A 14,541-nucleotide genomic window follows, 5' to 3' on the forward strand; every position below is an offset into this window, starting at 1 on the left:
TTGGCTTCTAAGATTCTGTTTTCGTTCTATTTTAACCTATCCATAGGATCTCCTGCCAGTTGAGAGGAGCCTTACATTTATAGAACAAAATAATTTTGTTTCTAAGGTACTTGACCTTTTTACTACCACAAGGATAGTGTTCTGTGAGAATGGGAGGTGATGATGACAGTAATAGTGCTAGAACTAATAATGTTAACAGTGAAGTCTAGAAAATATTGTGAAAAGTTAAAATTTCTGCAAAGTTTCACTTTTTATTTGGAAAATACTGCATGATGCTATACTAGTTAAGGCGGTCTTACCAGATGGAAAGTTTAGTTGTGATGTTGCTTGTAAAATCAGACTTCATAACAAAAGGTAGGCCCATCAAGGATTGACAAATTATTTCAATCCCAGATGGAATTTGGAAGAGATATACCAAATGGAGTGGCGTGCTTTTGTTGCAAAGTCTAGAGAACGAAGAAGACTCTTTGTTGGATGTTTTAACAACACATGCTTCAACAGGATGGTGGCCAGATCTAAAACTGCATGAAAAGCAAATTTTCAAAACCCAAATATGGCACTAGATTTTCAAATAATGACTCTTGATATCAGGTCCATTACTAGATGATTTGGATAATGGCTCTCAAAAAAGATTGAGGGTTTAATTTGGGAATTAAGTTTCTATAATATCTACACGTATTTATGCCACTCCTTTCTCTACTAGCATATTTGAGCTTAAAGTGTTCTTAGAATCTGTGTTAAACCATGCGGCATCTCATGTTCTGTAAACTTATTTGTGAGTTGGGTATGTTAATTATTACAACATTTAGCTTGGTACTTTGAAAGATATTATGATATCCTATCCTAATCCTTGTAGATTGTGTCTTTCGAGTGTGATACATCTTCTAAATTAATCTTGATTATTTTTACTCTCTGTTTGATACTCAGTTAGTCACCAAATAATGTTTTTGTTTAGAGGTATTCTCTTCTTCTTATGCTTCATTAGTTCTATTCTTATTGTTAAATTGTTATTTATCATTTCTTGGTATGTAATTTAATTAATTTCAAAATGGGAATAGAGCTTTAGAACATTCTTGTTTTTCTACCTTTCTCTTTATCAGTTGTTCAATATATTTTACTTATTTATAATAATGCAATTACGAGTGTGTTTAATTTTCTCAAGAAGATCAAGTTAATGCCTTGTATTCTACACCATCTATCTGTACTAAGGCAAAAAAATGCAGCAAATGAATTAAGGCCAGTAAAAACTGATGATTATTTCCCATAAGCTTTACTGTTTTTCCATCTACCTTTAGTTGGCTAAGCAAAATTGATTGAAATTTACTGCCATTAATAAGCTTGACCAATGCTTGCTAGAAGGTATGCAGACAGGGCAAATGCTTATTGGACTGACTTTTTCACTAGTTGCCCAGTCTTGAAGCAATATGTCCAAATTCTGAGGGGATATTATTTGGTATGACATCAGTGTCAATCTACCTTGGTGGTTATGTTGAATCAGACTAGATAGGGATAGCTATTTCCTCCATTCCTCTACACTTGATTTGCTGGATGCAAATGACCTAGCATCTCATGCTACCATCCTGGAAATTCCTGCTAATTTTTTCTTGGTATTTGGTCACAAAAGTTATTTATTTTATATTCCAAGAACTCTGCAAGGAACACAAAGATGTGCTCTACGCAGAGAGAGGATGATGTTTTTCGGTCATCAATAGGGTGGAGTTTTCTCACCATTTATTTGGGTTATAAACATAAATGAAGGAATTCTCCTTATGTTAAAAATATGCAGCATGACAACTTGAATATTTGGCTGGAAAGAGATCCGATGGTGCCAACTCTGTCAGCCTAGAGGATGCTTTAGGGATTGCACAGCACCATGATGCCATCACTAGCAATGCTAAACAACATACAACCAATGACCACACAAAACACGTGGCTTTTGGAGCCTCTGAGGTAGGCAGCTAATCTTCATTTGAATTTGACATTCTGAGTCTTGTTTTATATTCTTTGCACCATTGTGATTGTATGATAATACTCTGTAAGCTATCCTTTAAAATGCAACAAATTTTCATAGGCAGAAGCTAGTGTAAATGCTGTCCTGTCATGCTTCACTAATAAGAAGTCAAGAGATCAATATGGTTCTATGAACCTATTATGGTCTTGTGTAAACTATCCTTGTAAGCTATCCTAGCAAAGTTATCCTGTAAGAGATCAATACAGCTCTGTAAGCTATCCTTGCAAAGTTAGCTTCATATGGTTATATGAACCTATATGGTCTATAAACAATGGGGCAAGTAAATGGACTTTTCTTCTTTTCTGTTATTTTTTGTTCTTGCTATTCTTCATTGCTTAGTACCAAAAACAAAATAAAAAAAGCTGAGAGATAGATAAAAATAATAATTAGGTGCGAAGTAGGCATCCCAACTTCTCACTTATTGTACAATTCCGCCAATCGAATCATTTGCACGAATGTTTATATTGTACAACTAAGTCAGCATTTGAAAGCCTCCAAATTGCACATACAAATAGAAGAACTTCAGTTTGGATTTTTTTTTTTTTCGTGATTCTTATATGCCCTAAGATATTATCACTCAAATCATGCAGAATTAATCCGAAGAAGAATTTAATACAAGCTACATCATGTTAAAGCTCTTGCTGAAACAATGATTTCTGATTTCAGGGTTATTAAAAAACATAAATCACTAGCAGAAAACATAAACAATTTTCCTTTATAAAAAAAAAAAAAAAAAAAAATTGATCACTAAAATGATGTTGAACTAGCTGACCAGCCCTGTTGCAAATTTTGTCAAGCATTGGCTGACATGCTCAAATGATGAATTTCTTTTTTTGCAGACAAAGATTGGTCGAAAGAAAGAGTGTGAAGCTACTCTACAAAACCTTAGAGGGGAGATTGCTGATATTTCTCAAGAAACTGCTAGGATTAGAGAAATGTTTTGACTTCAGATGCCAATGAGAAATCTCTTTGTTTCAATTTTAAGTAGCAAAATTTAAACATAGTGTTGAATAAGATCCCCTGCTGGGACACTTACTTTTGATCAGAACACCATGTGTGGTGCGTAATTTCCATTTTACCTTTAAATTTTGTCTTTTCAGGTAGATCTGTTGGTTTTTTGAAAGAAAATAACCTTGGGTAGGCAAACCACTGCAATCTTGGTAATGGAATTCCAGAAACTTGATTTTGTAATAGGAACTCAATGACATTAGTGTACCCTGGAGTCTGATACATCACACAATTTGTCATAAAAAAGAAAGAAAATTTAAAGTAGAAGTAAATTGAATTCCTTCAAGGAAATTTCTGTTATGGATCTCTTGTAATATTACTTTTTTTTTTCATATGTTAAAATCTCTCAAGACTTTTTTCCTCCTGGTTATTTTTGGAAAATAGATGAATTTATCTTAGTCATTTATCCATACAGCTGCACCAGCAAGGACAGTAGGATGGCGTGACCCTGGATACATACACACCAGTTTTTTGAAGGAGTTGTGGCCCAACAAAGGGTATGTTATAACTTATTTGCTCATATTATGTTGTTTCTGGTTGTGTCATATTTTTCTGGTTACTTTGTTGGAAGCACCACGAAAGCTAGGAGGTGGGAAAAACAAACATAAAGTGAAATTTTAATAGGCTAATAAGAATTGAACTTCGTATTTTTCTGTCTTTCATTGTGAATTATCCCAATGAGTTTTATATATGGTCTCTTAAAAAGTGTATTGATCCCAATCGTTAAAAATTTTAACTACATGGATTTGATTGTAATAGAATGAACCTTGAATTATTGGACTTGCACGTGCTAAAACTTTAGCCCTCTTTTGTTTGATTTGCTTGCTACTTTAACTTCCGATTCTTCTTATTGATTATTCAGGTATACATACAAGCTGGGGCATAGGTTGTTTAATGGTACATGTGTTTGGAGTCAAGAATACTGGTTTAGAGCGTCTCATTATCCTGGTCAAAATTCTTTGCAACGTGTGATCATATTTGGAGACATGGGAAAGGTGTGAACTCTTTTTCTCTTTTTTGAGAATTGGAAAGGTGTGGGATCTCTTGGAAGACTGTGTGTGCATATGAATAAAGCCCATCTCCCCATTTATAATGACTAGAGACTTCAATACCATCTGATGTATGCATGTTGTTGCAGTGGTTATTAAGTGTAGCATTTTGTTGTTTATGTAAGGACATGTAAATAGATTAATGAAATTGTCTGACATAATATTAATCCCCCTTCCTTAACCTCTAAAATTCAAAACCATATTTTACTTTTGTTAACATTTACAAATGTCACATTGCGTAAAGGACTATTCATTTATACATTTGCCCTCTTAAGGATGTGTGGCTGCGGGTTTCAATTTAACTGAATATCAATTACCAGTCTTTTTTGGCCTTTTTCATCTTTCAGCATACTGTATATCCAAATTGTACTTGATGCAATCTCACTAGATTTTTGTTTAATTGTCCACCTTGCAGGGTGAAGCTGATGGTTCCTTTGAATTTGAAGATTTCCAGCCTGCATCTCTGAACACTACTAAGCAGCTTATTGAAGACTTAAATAACATTGATATAGTCTTCCATATTGGAGATGTAGTCTATGCTATGGGTTATATTGGACAGTGGGACCAGTTCACTGCACAGATTGAGCCAATTGCATCAACTATGCCTTACATGATTGGAAGGTTTGTCATAATATGCATAAATAGCTCATTAAGCATGTAGACATATTCTGATTTTTCTTATGTGACATCATTTAATGTCTTTGCAGTGGTAACCATGAGTGTGACTGGCCAGGAACTGGATCCTTCTACCAGAGCATGGATTCAGGAGGAGAGTGTGGTGTGTTAGCCGAGAACATGTTTTATGTCCCTGCTGAGAACAGGGCTAATTTCTGGTATGAAAGTAATACTCAGATATAAAGAACTTTGTAGTAATTTTTTTCTTTATTCACCTGTCATATTCACTATTAGCCATAGGTGCTGCTCATTCAGTTCATACCTTTGACCTGTATGTAGTGTGATAGTATTGTTAGGATCCCAACTGCATGAAATATCTTCCAACACAGATAGAAATTCTCTAAAACATTCTTTTAATTTTGCCAAAAAAAAAAAACATATGCGTCTTCACAACTCAAAACCACTCTTCAAAAATTCTGAAATTACTCCCAAATGCATTGTCTTACATTCGCTATTAATGTGGGTTTCTCCAATTTTTGGCTGTAAAGAACCAGCTGCCAAATTGGTTCCACATAAAATTTTTAAAAAATTTACTTGTTCAAGAAGGGAGAAGGGGTGGGATTCTTGATGAACACTTACTTGTTTCCAGGTTCTCCACTGACTATGGCATGTTCCAATTCTGCGTAGCTCACACTGAACTTGATTGGAGAGAGGGATCAGAGCAATACAAGTTTATTGAGAACTGCCTCGCATCAGTTGACAGACAAAGACAACCATGGCTAATCTTTCTTGCACATAGAGTACTAGGTTATTCTTCTGTGGACTTTTATGGGGAAGAAGGATCATTTGAGGAACCAATGGGAAGGGAGGACCTCGAAAAACTTTGGCAGAAGTACAAGGTTGACATTGCCCTCTATGGCCATGTGCACAATTATGAAAGATCATGCCCGGTCTACGAGGTATGATCATGCATAATAAAGCTGTACCATAGTCATTTCTTCCTACATTTTGCACTGCATAGATTCGGTACCACCACAGACATTGCAATTTCTTAAACAACAATTTAATTGTCAAAATAATGGTTAAGTAATAAAATCCACTCTTTACTATCAGTTAAAACTTTTTGGATAAGTGGTAGTTTATCGTGGTATTAGATTAGGTGATCTTAAGTTTGAACCATGCCTCCACTTTACCCCCCATTCAAAAGTTAAAAATTCCACGTGTTGGACTCACTTTTTTGAGGGGTAGTCTAAGCATCATGAGGGACAACATAGAATAGTAGCTAAGCGATTAATTAAATTCACTCTTTTCTATCAACTTAAGCTTTTAGGACTACTGGTAATTTATATCTTTTTTCTTCTTGCTGCAGAATATCTGCACCAGTCAAGAGAAACACAACTATATAGGCCCCTTGAAGGGAACGATTCATGTGATTGCTGGAGGAGGAGGAGCAAGCCTTCATGAATTTGCTTCCATCAATACCACGTGGAGTATATATAAAGACTATGATAACGGATTCGTCAAACTTACCGCATTTGATCATTCACACCTTTTGTTTGAATACAAGAAGAGCAGGGATGGAAAAGTGTATGACTCTTTCACAATCTCTCTGGATTATAGGGACATCTTGACCTGTACTGTTGATAGTTGTCCAGAAGTTACACTAGTACAGTAGTATCGTTTTTTTTTGTTTTTTGGATACAAGCAAAGTAGTATCTTGATACAGATATAAGGAAAATTTTTGTTGATGAGTACTAAGTGCTATTTGTATATAAAGATTCATTAATGTTGTGTGGGCTAGCAGTTCCTCATCATGTTCTGCTGCTTTAATATTTATTATTCTGATTAATCAAGTCTAAGAAACTAAGCTCTTGTTAAGTCACATTAGCGTAGTATTTTTGTCCACTTCAATCCACTTTAGTATTTTTGTCCAGTTTGGTCCAATATGGTCCACTTCAATCGACTTTAGTATTTCTGTCCACTTTAGTCTATTCCAATTGTAAGATCTATTAAGAAAAATCTAAATGAGTTAATTTAATTATTTTGTCCAAATCTATTAGTACATGAAGTCATTTAAACATTTTTTAAATTAATATTAATCAAACAATAAGATCTTTTAAATAATGCATCATATGAATGTTTTCATTTAAATTTTTAATATGAAAAGAACATTTAAATGATACTGTTTACTAACTAAAAAATTTACAAAGTAACATGATTGATTAGTTTCACATTAACAACATAATAAACAAATTCATAATTATTTTTTAGTGATACTTAGTTTTCACATATTTTACTACATATAAGTCTTACAAATCTATATAATATCTAAAAGCTAAAATGTAGTATTTATTATTTCTACTCTTTGTTTGAGGCATATCAACGTAGCATTTTGGTTCACTTAGTTCCATTCAGTCTATTTTGGTCCACTTCGGTCTAAAAGAGTCCATTTCAGTTCACTTAGGTCATTTGGTCCATTCAAGTCCATTTTGGACTAATTGGCGTAAAAAATACAAATAAAATAGGCATTGAGAGACATGGACCCTAAAAAAAGCAATAAAAATAATAAATATTCAAAAAATTACCTTAAAATTCAAGTTTTAATAATATAGACATTATATTTATATTTGGAAAGGAAAAAAAAAAAAAACTAGATTGCTCTTGGGGTTAAGAGGAAATTGTTGAAAATGAGAAATATTTTTCAAGACCAATGCAAGCGTATTGTGGGAGATGGAAGAAAAATTCACTTGGCATGATTTTTGACATCGAGATGGGCCTCTTTTTTCCTAAGTACATATTTAAGATAGTCTATAATGTTGCAAATATCAAGTTATCTTCTTATATTCATGAAGGTCATTGGCATTAGCTACCAGGCAGGTATGAGTATCTAGTATCCATTTAATCCAGGTTGTGTGAGATGAAGTTGGGGGGTGAGGATTCTCTCTCTTGTTCACCTTTTAGAACAGGTAAATTGTCCTGTAAAATTACTTGGGAGGAGATTAGAACTAAATGTCCCACAGTCGAGTGGATCCAATTTATTTTGGTCTGTCCAATTGTCCCTTCAATTTCCAGGCATTCTTTTATTATTTGGTTGGCCAATGAGGATTTGGCTTTCAAAAAGGGATAGATTGATACCTAGAGATTATGAACATTATTACTTAATGCATGTTTTGCATAAATTGTATAGAAATCTGAGATCATATCTTTTTTTAGTGCTCATTACAAAAAGAATTTGGATGAAAGTACCAAGTTGTTTCTTCATTAGTGAACCTTACTGCAAGTGGGATGATATGCTCAATCGGGGAGTTAATTCCTTGAGGAGGAAGTGTTTCAAATGCACTCTATGCCGATTGGTCTGAGCTGCGTCTATCAACAATATATAGGTTCAAAGAAACCCCAAGATTTACTGTGTCCAGATTAAGTCTGAAGAAGGGATTCACCTCTCTATTTGTTGGACATTAAATCCAAGATGGAATTCTGCTGCAGAGTAAAGAAATATGTCAAGAACAGAGTTCTTTGCATGAGTTAGGGATATCTCAATCTGTTTTCAAGAATTGAGTTGTAGTTGTGTTTAGGCACTTAATGTAGTGTACGCTTGTACCATTTTTTGCCCCAGCAAGGCTTGGTTGTGTTACTGTTGTAGTTGCAGACTTCTGCTTGTTCACAGAACTGTCTTGAGTCTTGGGTTCTAATAATATCATCCATTCAACTGAACAAAATTCAAGAAAAAAGGTCTTAACAAGGAATATAAAGATTCTTGCAATTGGAGAGGAGCCAAGCCTCACACACCATAGAGTGAAGTGCCTTTCTTTGGCTATATCTATCAATGGATGAACATCATTTGTGCAACCAAGTTATAGCCAACTTCAGAGTGATACGCTGCACTGCAATATGCTAATCTTTTCTTTGCTATAACAAAATGCTATTCATAAGCATCATGTGTGACTTTATATACTGATGCCTTGGGTGAAATTCGTTCCAAGGTTTTTTTTTTTTTTTTTTGGGGGGGAGGGGATATAATAAGCAACTGATCTTAATCTTAGGAATTTGGTTCAGTCATTTGCAGCCAGAATGCAACATTCACTTGACTATATCATGAAATATTACAGGCATTTACAGATTTACCATGTTGCTAACAAGTTCAACTAACACCTACAAGTATACGTGTGAAGTTCTTTCCATGCCATAAGGACAGATTTCAAAGCCAAACTGGTTAGAGCATTTGGTCATGCTTGAAAAAAGCCCTGCTCACTCAAATTCCTTCTCAGCATAATACATCCCCGGATAATATTTCTCTGCTACAGCTGCCATATCTTCCCCCATCAACTGAACTTTATCTTGGATGGTACTGCAGGATTTTCCTCTATGATTGTAATATTGAATACTATCTCTCAGTTTCGTCTTAAAACTTTCTCAAATCCCGGAGGAATGCCATCTTGGTCCACCGCATTGAAACACTTCCTATTTGAGCTGTGCAAGCGGGGCTCAAAACCAATCTCACTTCTACTTTTAACCTCTTGTTTATACCCTAATATTAATTGTTCACTACTAGAAATCAAATACTTCGAAATAGTTGAAGTCTGAATCTTCTCTAAGTTAGTTTAAATTTTGATAATAAACCATATTGACAGTGCTACATGTGTTTTATGCATTTTAACTTTTTGAAAGTATGTCTTTGAAGTTGCATTTCACTTTGAAGTATGAACGCATATCCTTTTTATTGAACTCAGATCTTCGGTGGGATGAGAGGACTAAATTTCATCTCCTTGGCAATATTTTTGGTTCTTACAACCCTTCAAGAGGCATGGTCACATGGGGATCAGCCTCTGTCGAAAATTGGGATTCATAAGGCAACAGTTGATCTTAATCACGATGCTTATGTCAAGGCTTCTCCTTCAGTCCTCGGATTAAAGGTAAGCCTCAACAGCATTGTGCTTCTTTCATCTCTACCTAATTATTTAGCATATGTATTTTAATCAGGAACTTGTTTGATTGAACTTGATGATCTTCAAGTTTGCAGGCTTTTTAGTTGTAAAATATGGCTATTGAATTTCCTATGTGGATTGTAGTTTGTATTGGGGATCAAACCACTAAAATTGTGCATAACATTGATTTTGTTTTGCGATTGATGCAAGTTTTGTTCACTGCTTTAGGAGCAAACTACAGAATGGGTGACATTAAAGTACAGTTCTCCAAAGCCATCAGCTGATGATTGGATAGGAGTATTTTCTCCTGCCAATTTCAAGTGAGTAAATGGCATTGCATTTCTGAACTTTCAGTCTACATTTCGAACCTTGTGAGCTTTTCTTGTTGTTTTTTTGTGCTTGTGACAAACCTAAATGGCATTGATCTAATTGGAAGCTCTTCCACTTTCACATCACAATGACTTTCTGAAATTCTTCTTGCCCAGATCTTCTTTGAATAGAAAAGTAGCTAAAAGAGTGAACTAGATTGTTTTCTTTTGCAGTAGCAGTTTGCAAACTACTCCAGTCCCAAGTACAAAGACACTGGTAAAGGATATTTGAAGCTTCAGCTGATTAATCAGAGATCAGATTTCTCATTTGCACTATTTTCTGGTGGTTTATCAAATGTACGCTCACAAATGTCAATATCTGCATATTACATGATAACTTATTTGTTTCATATGAAGCAGTAATTCTTATGCAATGAAATATTTCGTTTTCCTGTTTAGTTCTTCAAAAGAGAGAGAAAAAAATATGCTTCTTTTGATATTTAGGAAGTTTCATATATAAACAATGCTTGTGATCACTGCTTGAGGGATTATAGTATATATACCCAACTGCTTTGGGTTGGATAACCTTGGCAGTGATGGCTTCTTGCAAGGCCTCTACTTATGTCCTTTTGGTTCTCCTCTTGTCTTCCTTCATTTTCATTTTCCATTTTCATGACCTCACTTTTTTACATTAAAAACTTTCTTTTTTCTATTTGCATTTCAAACTTGATTGACCTTTTCTGCAATTTGTTTTCTTATGTATTTATTTTCTGTATAATAGCCTAAGCTGGTGGCAGTTTCAAATCAAGTAGCTTTTGCAAATCCAAATGCACCAGTTTACCCACGCTTAGCTAAAGGGAAACAATGGAAGAAGTAAGTCCAATTTTTCTTTTCTTTTAATAATTGAAGCTCATACATGACATAATAAGAGTAGGTCCACTTATTTTTTGCATAGACTATCAACAAAGCACAAGTATCTTTCCTACCTGTTTTTCTTTGAACTGTAAAGCTATTCGTTTACCTTGTAGCTTGTGTTCCACTAGTTTTTTAGCTCCTTCTTCTGCTATTTTTTTTCTCTTTGAGCTAATAACATGTGATACTTATTCTAATGTTACCTTAGGTTACTGCTTTTACATTAAGAAGCTCACAATTTCAAAACACACCCATAAAAAATTACTCTTAAATCTCAGTTGATTGTTGAAGGGGTTCTGTCTGCATTTCAAAAGTTACTCTTAAATCTCAGTTGATTTCTGAAAAATATCAGCATTTTCTCCCCTAAAAACGCTAAGGTGCACACTTTTTCTCGAGTCAATCTTTGCCTGCAGCTGATGGGCTTAGTGAGGTGTGGGCCTACTGTGATGAGTGAGACTTGGGCTTACGGAAATGTGTTGCGGATTGGTAGGTCTTAAGTAACTGATGAAAATCAGGCCTAACAAGTGGGTTTGTTAACATCAAGTTTCTGATCTGCCGTTTATCAAAAAAAAATAAAAATTTCTGATTCGCCACTCTAACCTTACCTGAGAAGATCGGTGCTTGCCGGAGAAGAAAGGGAAAAATTGGAAAATTGGATTAGGGAAAGGAAATTGAACCCAAACCCTCCACCACTCAATCATAAATGGTTCCACAAGAACACTAAAGCTTGTAAATCCTAGTCTATAGTTGTTTTGGGTTTCAAGAAAATACAAAAGCTTGGCTTAAACTCACAGATGAAGGAGTTCCATTGTAAGTAATAATGCCTAGAAGCCCAAAAAACTGAATATAAGATTCAAACAAAAGTGAATTTGTCTTTGTATAGAAGATGAAGGAAGGAGCAAGACACAATTTAATAACAAAGAGAAACACCTTTGCTGCCCAGTTTTGAAGTTCTAGAGATAGTTGAGAGATACAGAGAGACAAAGAGAGAATAACGGAGAGAGAATGAAAGAAAAGTTGCTTTGTGGGATTTATTTTTTTTTGGTCCTTGGATTGCTTCACTTACACGTGTCCTTCATCTATTTAAAAAATGGAGAAAACAGGAGGGTATTAAACAGGAGGTGAGCTGTCCCGTAATTTTTTAATAAAAAAATGTCAAACCATTAAAAAAATAATGACAAATCATTGTTCCGTTAAAATAACACCACAAATAGTAGTTAGTAAAAAAAAAAATACTAATACATCTTATTTTTAAAACTTGAGAGGCCAATTGTGCTTGCTTCAAATTTAAAGCACCAATAGTGTACATAGAGTAAACTTGAGGGACTAACATTGTAGTTTTGCCTAAAGGGAAAAATTAGTTGAAATGGTATAATGAGGCTCATGAATAGTATCAAAAAATGCAGTGGGACTCATGAATATTAACAAAAACATGCTGAATAGTAAAATAAATTTACAAAAATAATTTTTGCCAAACGGATACTAGTTTACCCCAAGCTTAAATAAAGGACTAGAAATGGTAATATATAAAATAAAATAAAATAAAAAAAGGTTCAAAGTCCTTGTGTTGTACGGATTTAGTTGTGAAGAAATTTATTGAGAAATAATGAATTATATTGAATACAAGTGATATGCATGGTAATCAGGCAAGGTATCCACTTGGCACAATTTTCATGTCCTTTAAAGCCATATCGGGTTTAAAGATGAATTTGGGGAAATTGGAATTGGTACCGGTTGGACGGGAGTCGGACATGGAGGCTTGGCGTCTATATTATTATTTATTGGGGTGTAAAACATCTGGGTTACCAATGAATTAGATTGAATATAAGTGGTACATGTGGTAATAAGATAACAAGATATATGACTTGCTTTCTTTTCTATTCTTACTTCTAAATTATTCTCTCCCTCAGGTTGTGGCATGTGATAATCTCTACACTTTGGTTTGAACTTTGAACCATAAATGAAATAGTTGTATTCTTACTTCTAAATTTTCTATATTTGCCATGGTTAATACCTTGTGTGAGTTGTGTCCCTATCAAAGAATGAGAGTCGTTAGTTTCCACTTACTAAAATGCCACATTTTGTTCAATTAGATGTAGATATAATTTTGTGAGTTGAAAAAATTTAGGCCAGCGTGTATTCATGCAAAGGCACAATAAAACTGCTTTCTTGCTTGACAATTATTTTTCCTTACTTGTTTTTGGGGATCCCATTGAAATCTTTAGAATTGCTAAGTTCTGACAACTTCATTTTGTCTAACATGCAATGCCTAGAGACTTAGCCTTCCCACTTTGGTACTCCTAGAATGTAGTGATGTTGTGCTCTTTCTTCTCATATTTATGATGGAGTCCAGAAATTAAATTCATTGTAAGGTCCACCATTAATGTGAAAAAAATGGCACAATTTCGTCTACTATAACCTAATAATTTTCCCTCACTTTGATTCTTTCCTTAATTAAGGAGTTATTTATTTTTATACAAATGATGAGATATATGACTCATGAAGAAGATAAAACTATGAACAATTTTTTTTTTTAATGTTTGTGTTAGCATGTAATGTACGCATGCAATAACATCCAGGTTGATAATTTGGATATGGATCAAGTACCACCATTGCAATTTGATATTAACATATTTGGTTTCTTTTTCTTGATGTACATACATACATATGTGGGTTCTAGTTAGCTCAACTGGTAAAATCTCTAATGGTTGTATAAGAGATCTGGGGTTCTATCTCCACCTACACCAAAAACTGATTGGTGTCTTAGTCTGATGCTAAAGAATTATCATCAGAAGCGGATGCCATAAGTTGAAACTCTCTAAAAAAATATATATATACTACATACATACATATATAGATGGGTTCAAGTTACACTTGGTGTAACTCTTATAAACTTACACATTTTTTACATAGTAGATTTCTAAGAAATCTAACAATTAAAAAAACATCATTAAATCCTATTGTTTTCCACCTTATTATCTAATTAATGCTAACATTTTCTCTCTCTTTCTCTCTCTCCTTATTTATTGCTTTCCATCATATAATATTTTCTTCAACACAATCTAATATATATATATATATATATATATATATATATATATATATATATTTATTTATTTATTTATAAAATACTGCTCGGAGAAACAAGAAAAATACACAGCAAGTAGGAAAAATGCCTTATTCTTTTGGAATTACTTTGAACAAGTCTTTTATGCCCTGATTTAATCAACGGTTTTTTATGGAAAGGACAAAAGAGTAAAACATAAACATTTAGAACTTATCTAAGCCATGTTCATATAAGGTTCCATCGCCAAAGTTTGAGGCTTCCTTAACTACTTGTTTTATCCACACAATAGAAAATAGACCTTTCTCTCTCTCATCAATGCCAAAAATTCTCCAAAAGTTAGTCTCACTTTCCAAGGAGGAACTTATATTCTCTTGCACAAATTCAACACTTTCTTGACGGTGATGAATTATAGGAAAAAATCAAAGCCATGCATAACCTTAATTAACACTACACAAGTATACTCTAAAATTGAGTAATTAATTTTTCATTGAGTTACTTGCCAAGGAGATTTCTACCACTATTTATATCCAAGAGCCTATATGAAGTTCATAAGCCCAACTACACATCTGGTTAAATCTGTTAGATTCGATGACTGTGATCAATTAAATTAATTATATTAGAAACGGTACATATATATCTTCAATAC

General features: G+C 33.9%; 2 protein-coding genes across 2 annotated transcripts in view; both read left to right on the forward strand.

Annotated features, from left to right (window-relative positions):
- LOC142629232 (putative inactive purple acid phosphatase 27) overlaps positions 1-4,729 on the forward strand; it is a 42,086-nt gene extending 37,357 nt beyond the window's left edge. Inside the window, exons 2-6 of the mRNA XM_075803190.1 lie at positions 1,360-1,950; positions 2,851-3,070; positions 3,435-3,516; positions 3,882-4,014; positions 4,484-4,729. Coding sequence (XP_075659305.1) covers positions 3,064-3,070; positions 3,435-3,516; positions 3,882-4,014; positions 4,484-4,729 — 468 coding nt within the window. The 5' untranslated portion in view covers positions 1,360-1,950; positions 2,851-3,063. The remainder of the gene's footprint in view (positions 1-1,359; positions 1,951-2,850; positions 3,071-3,434; positions 3,517-3,881; positions 4,015-4,483) is intronic.
- A 93-nt stretch (positions 4,730-4,822) lies between these two features.
- LOC142629526 (putative inactive purple acid phosphatase 1) lies at positions 4,823-6,478 on the forward strand. Its single transcript, XM_075803534.1, has 3 exons — positions 4,823-4,901; positions 5,333-5,642; positions 6,053-6,478. Exons 1-3 carry the CDS (start codon positions 4,825-4,827, stop codon positions 6,356-6,358), a joined length of 693 nt encoding a protein of 230 aa, XP_075659649.1. The 5' UTR covers positions 4,823-4,824; the 3' UTR covers positions 6,359-6,478.
- The last annotated feature ends 8,063 nt before the right edge of the window (positions 6,479-14,541 follow it).

This window comes from Castanea sativa, chromosome 3 (genome assembly GCF_040712315.1).
Source record: "Castanea sativa cultivar Marrone di Chiusa Pesio chromosome 3, ASM4071231v1".
Classification (NCBI taxonomy): Eukaryota; Viridiplantae; Streptophyta; class Magnoliopsida; order Fagales; family Fagaceae; genus Castanea; species Castanea sativa.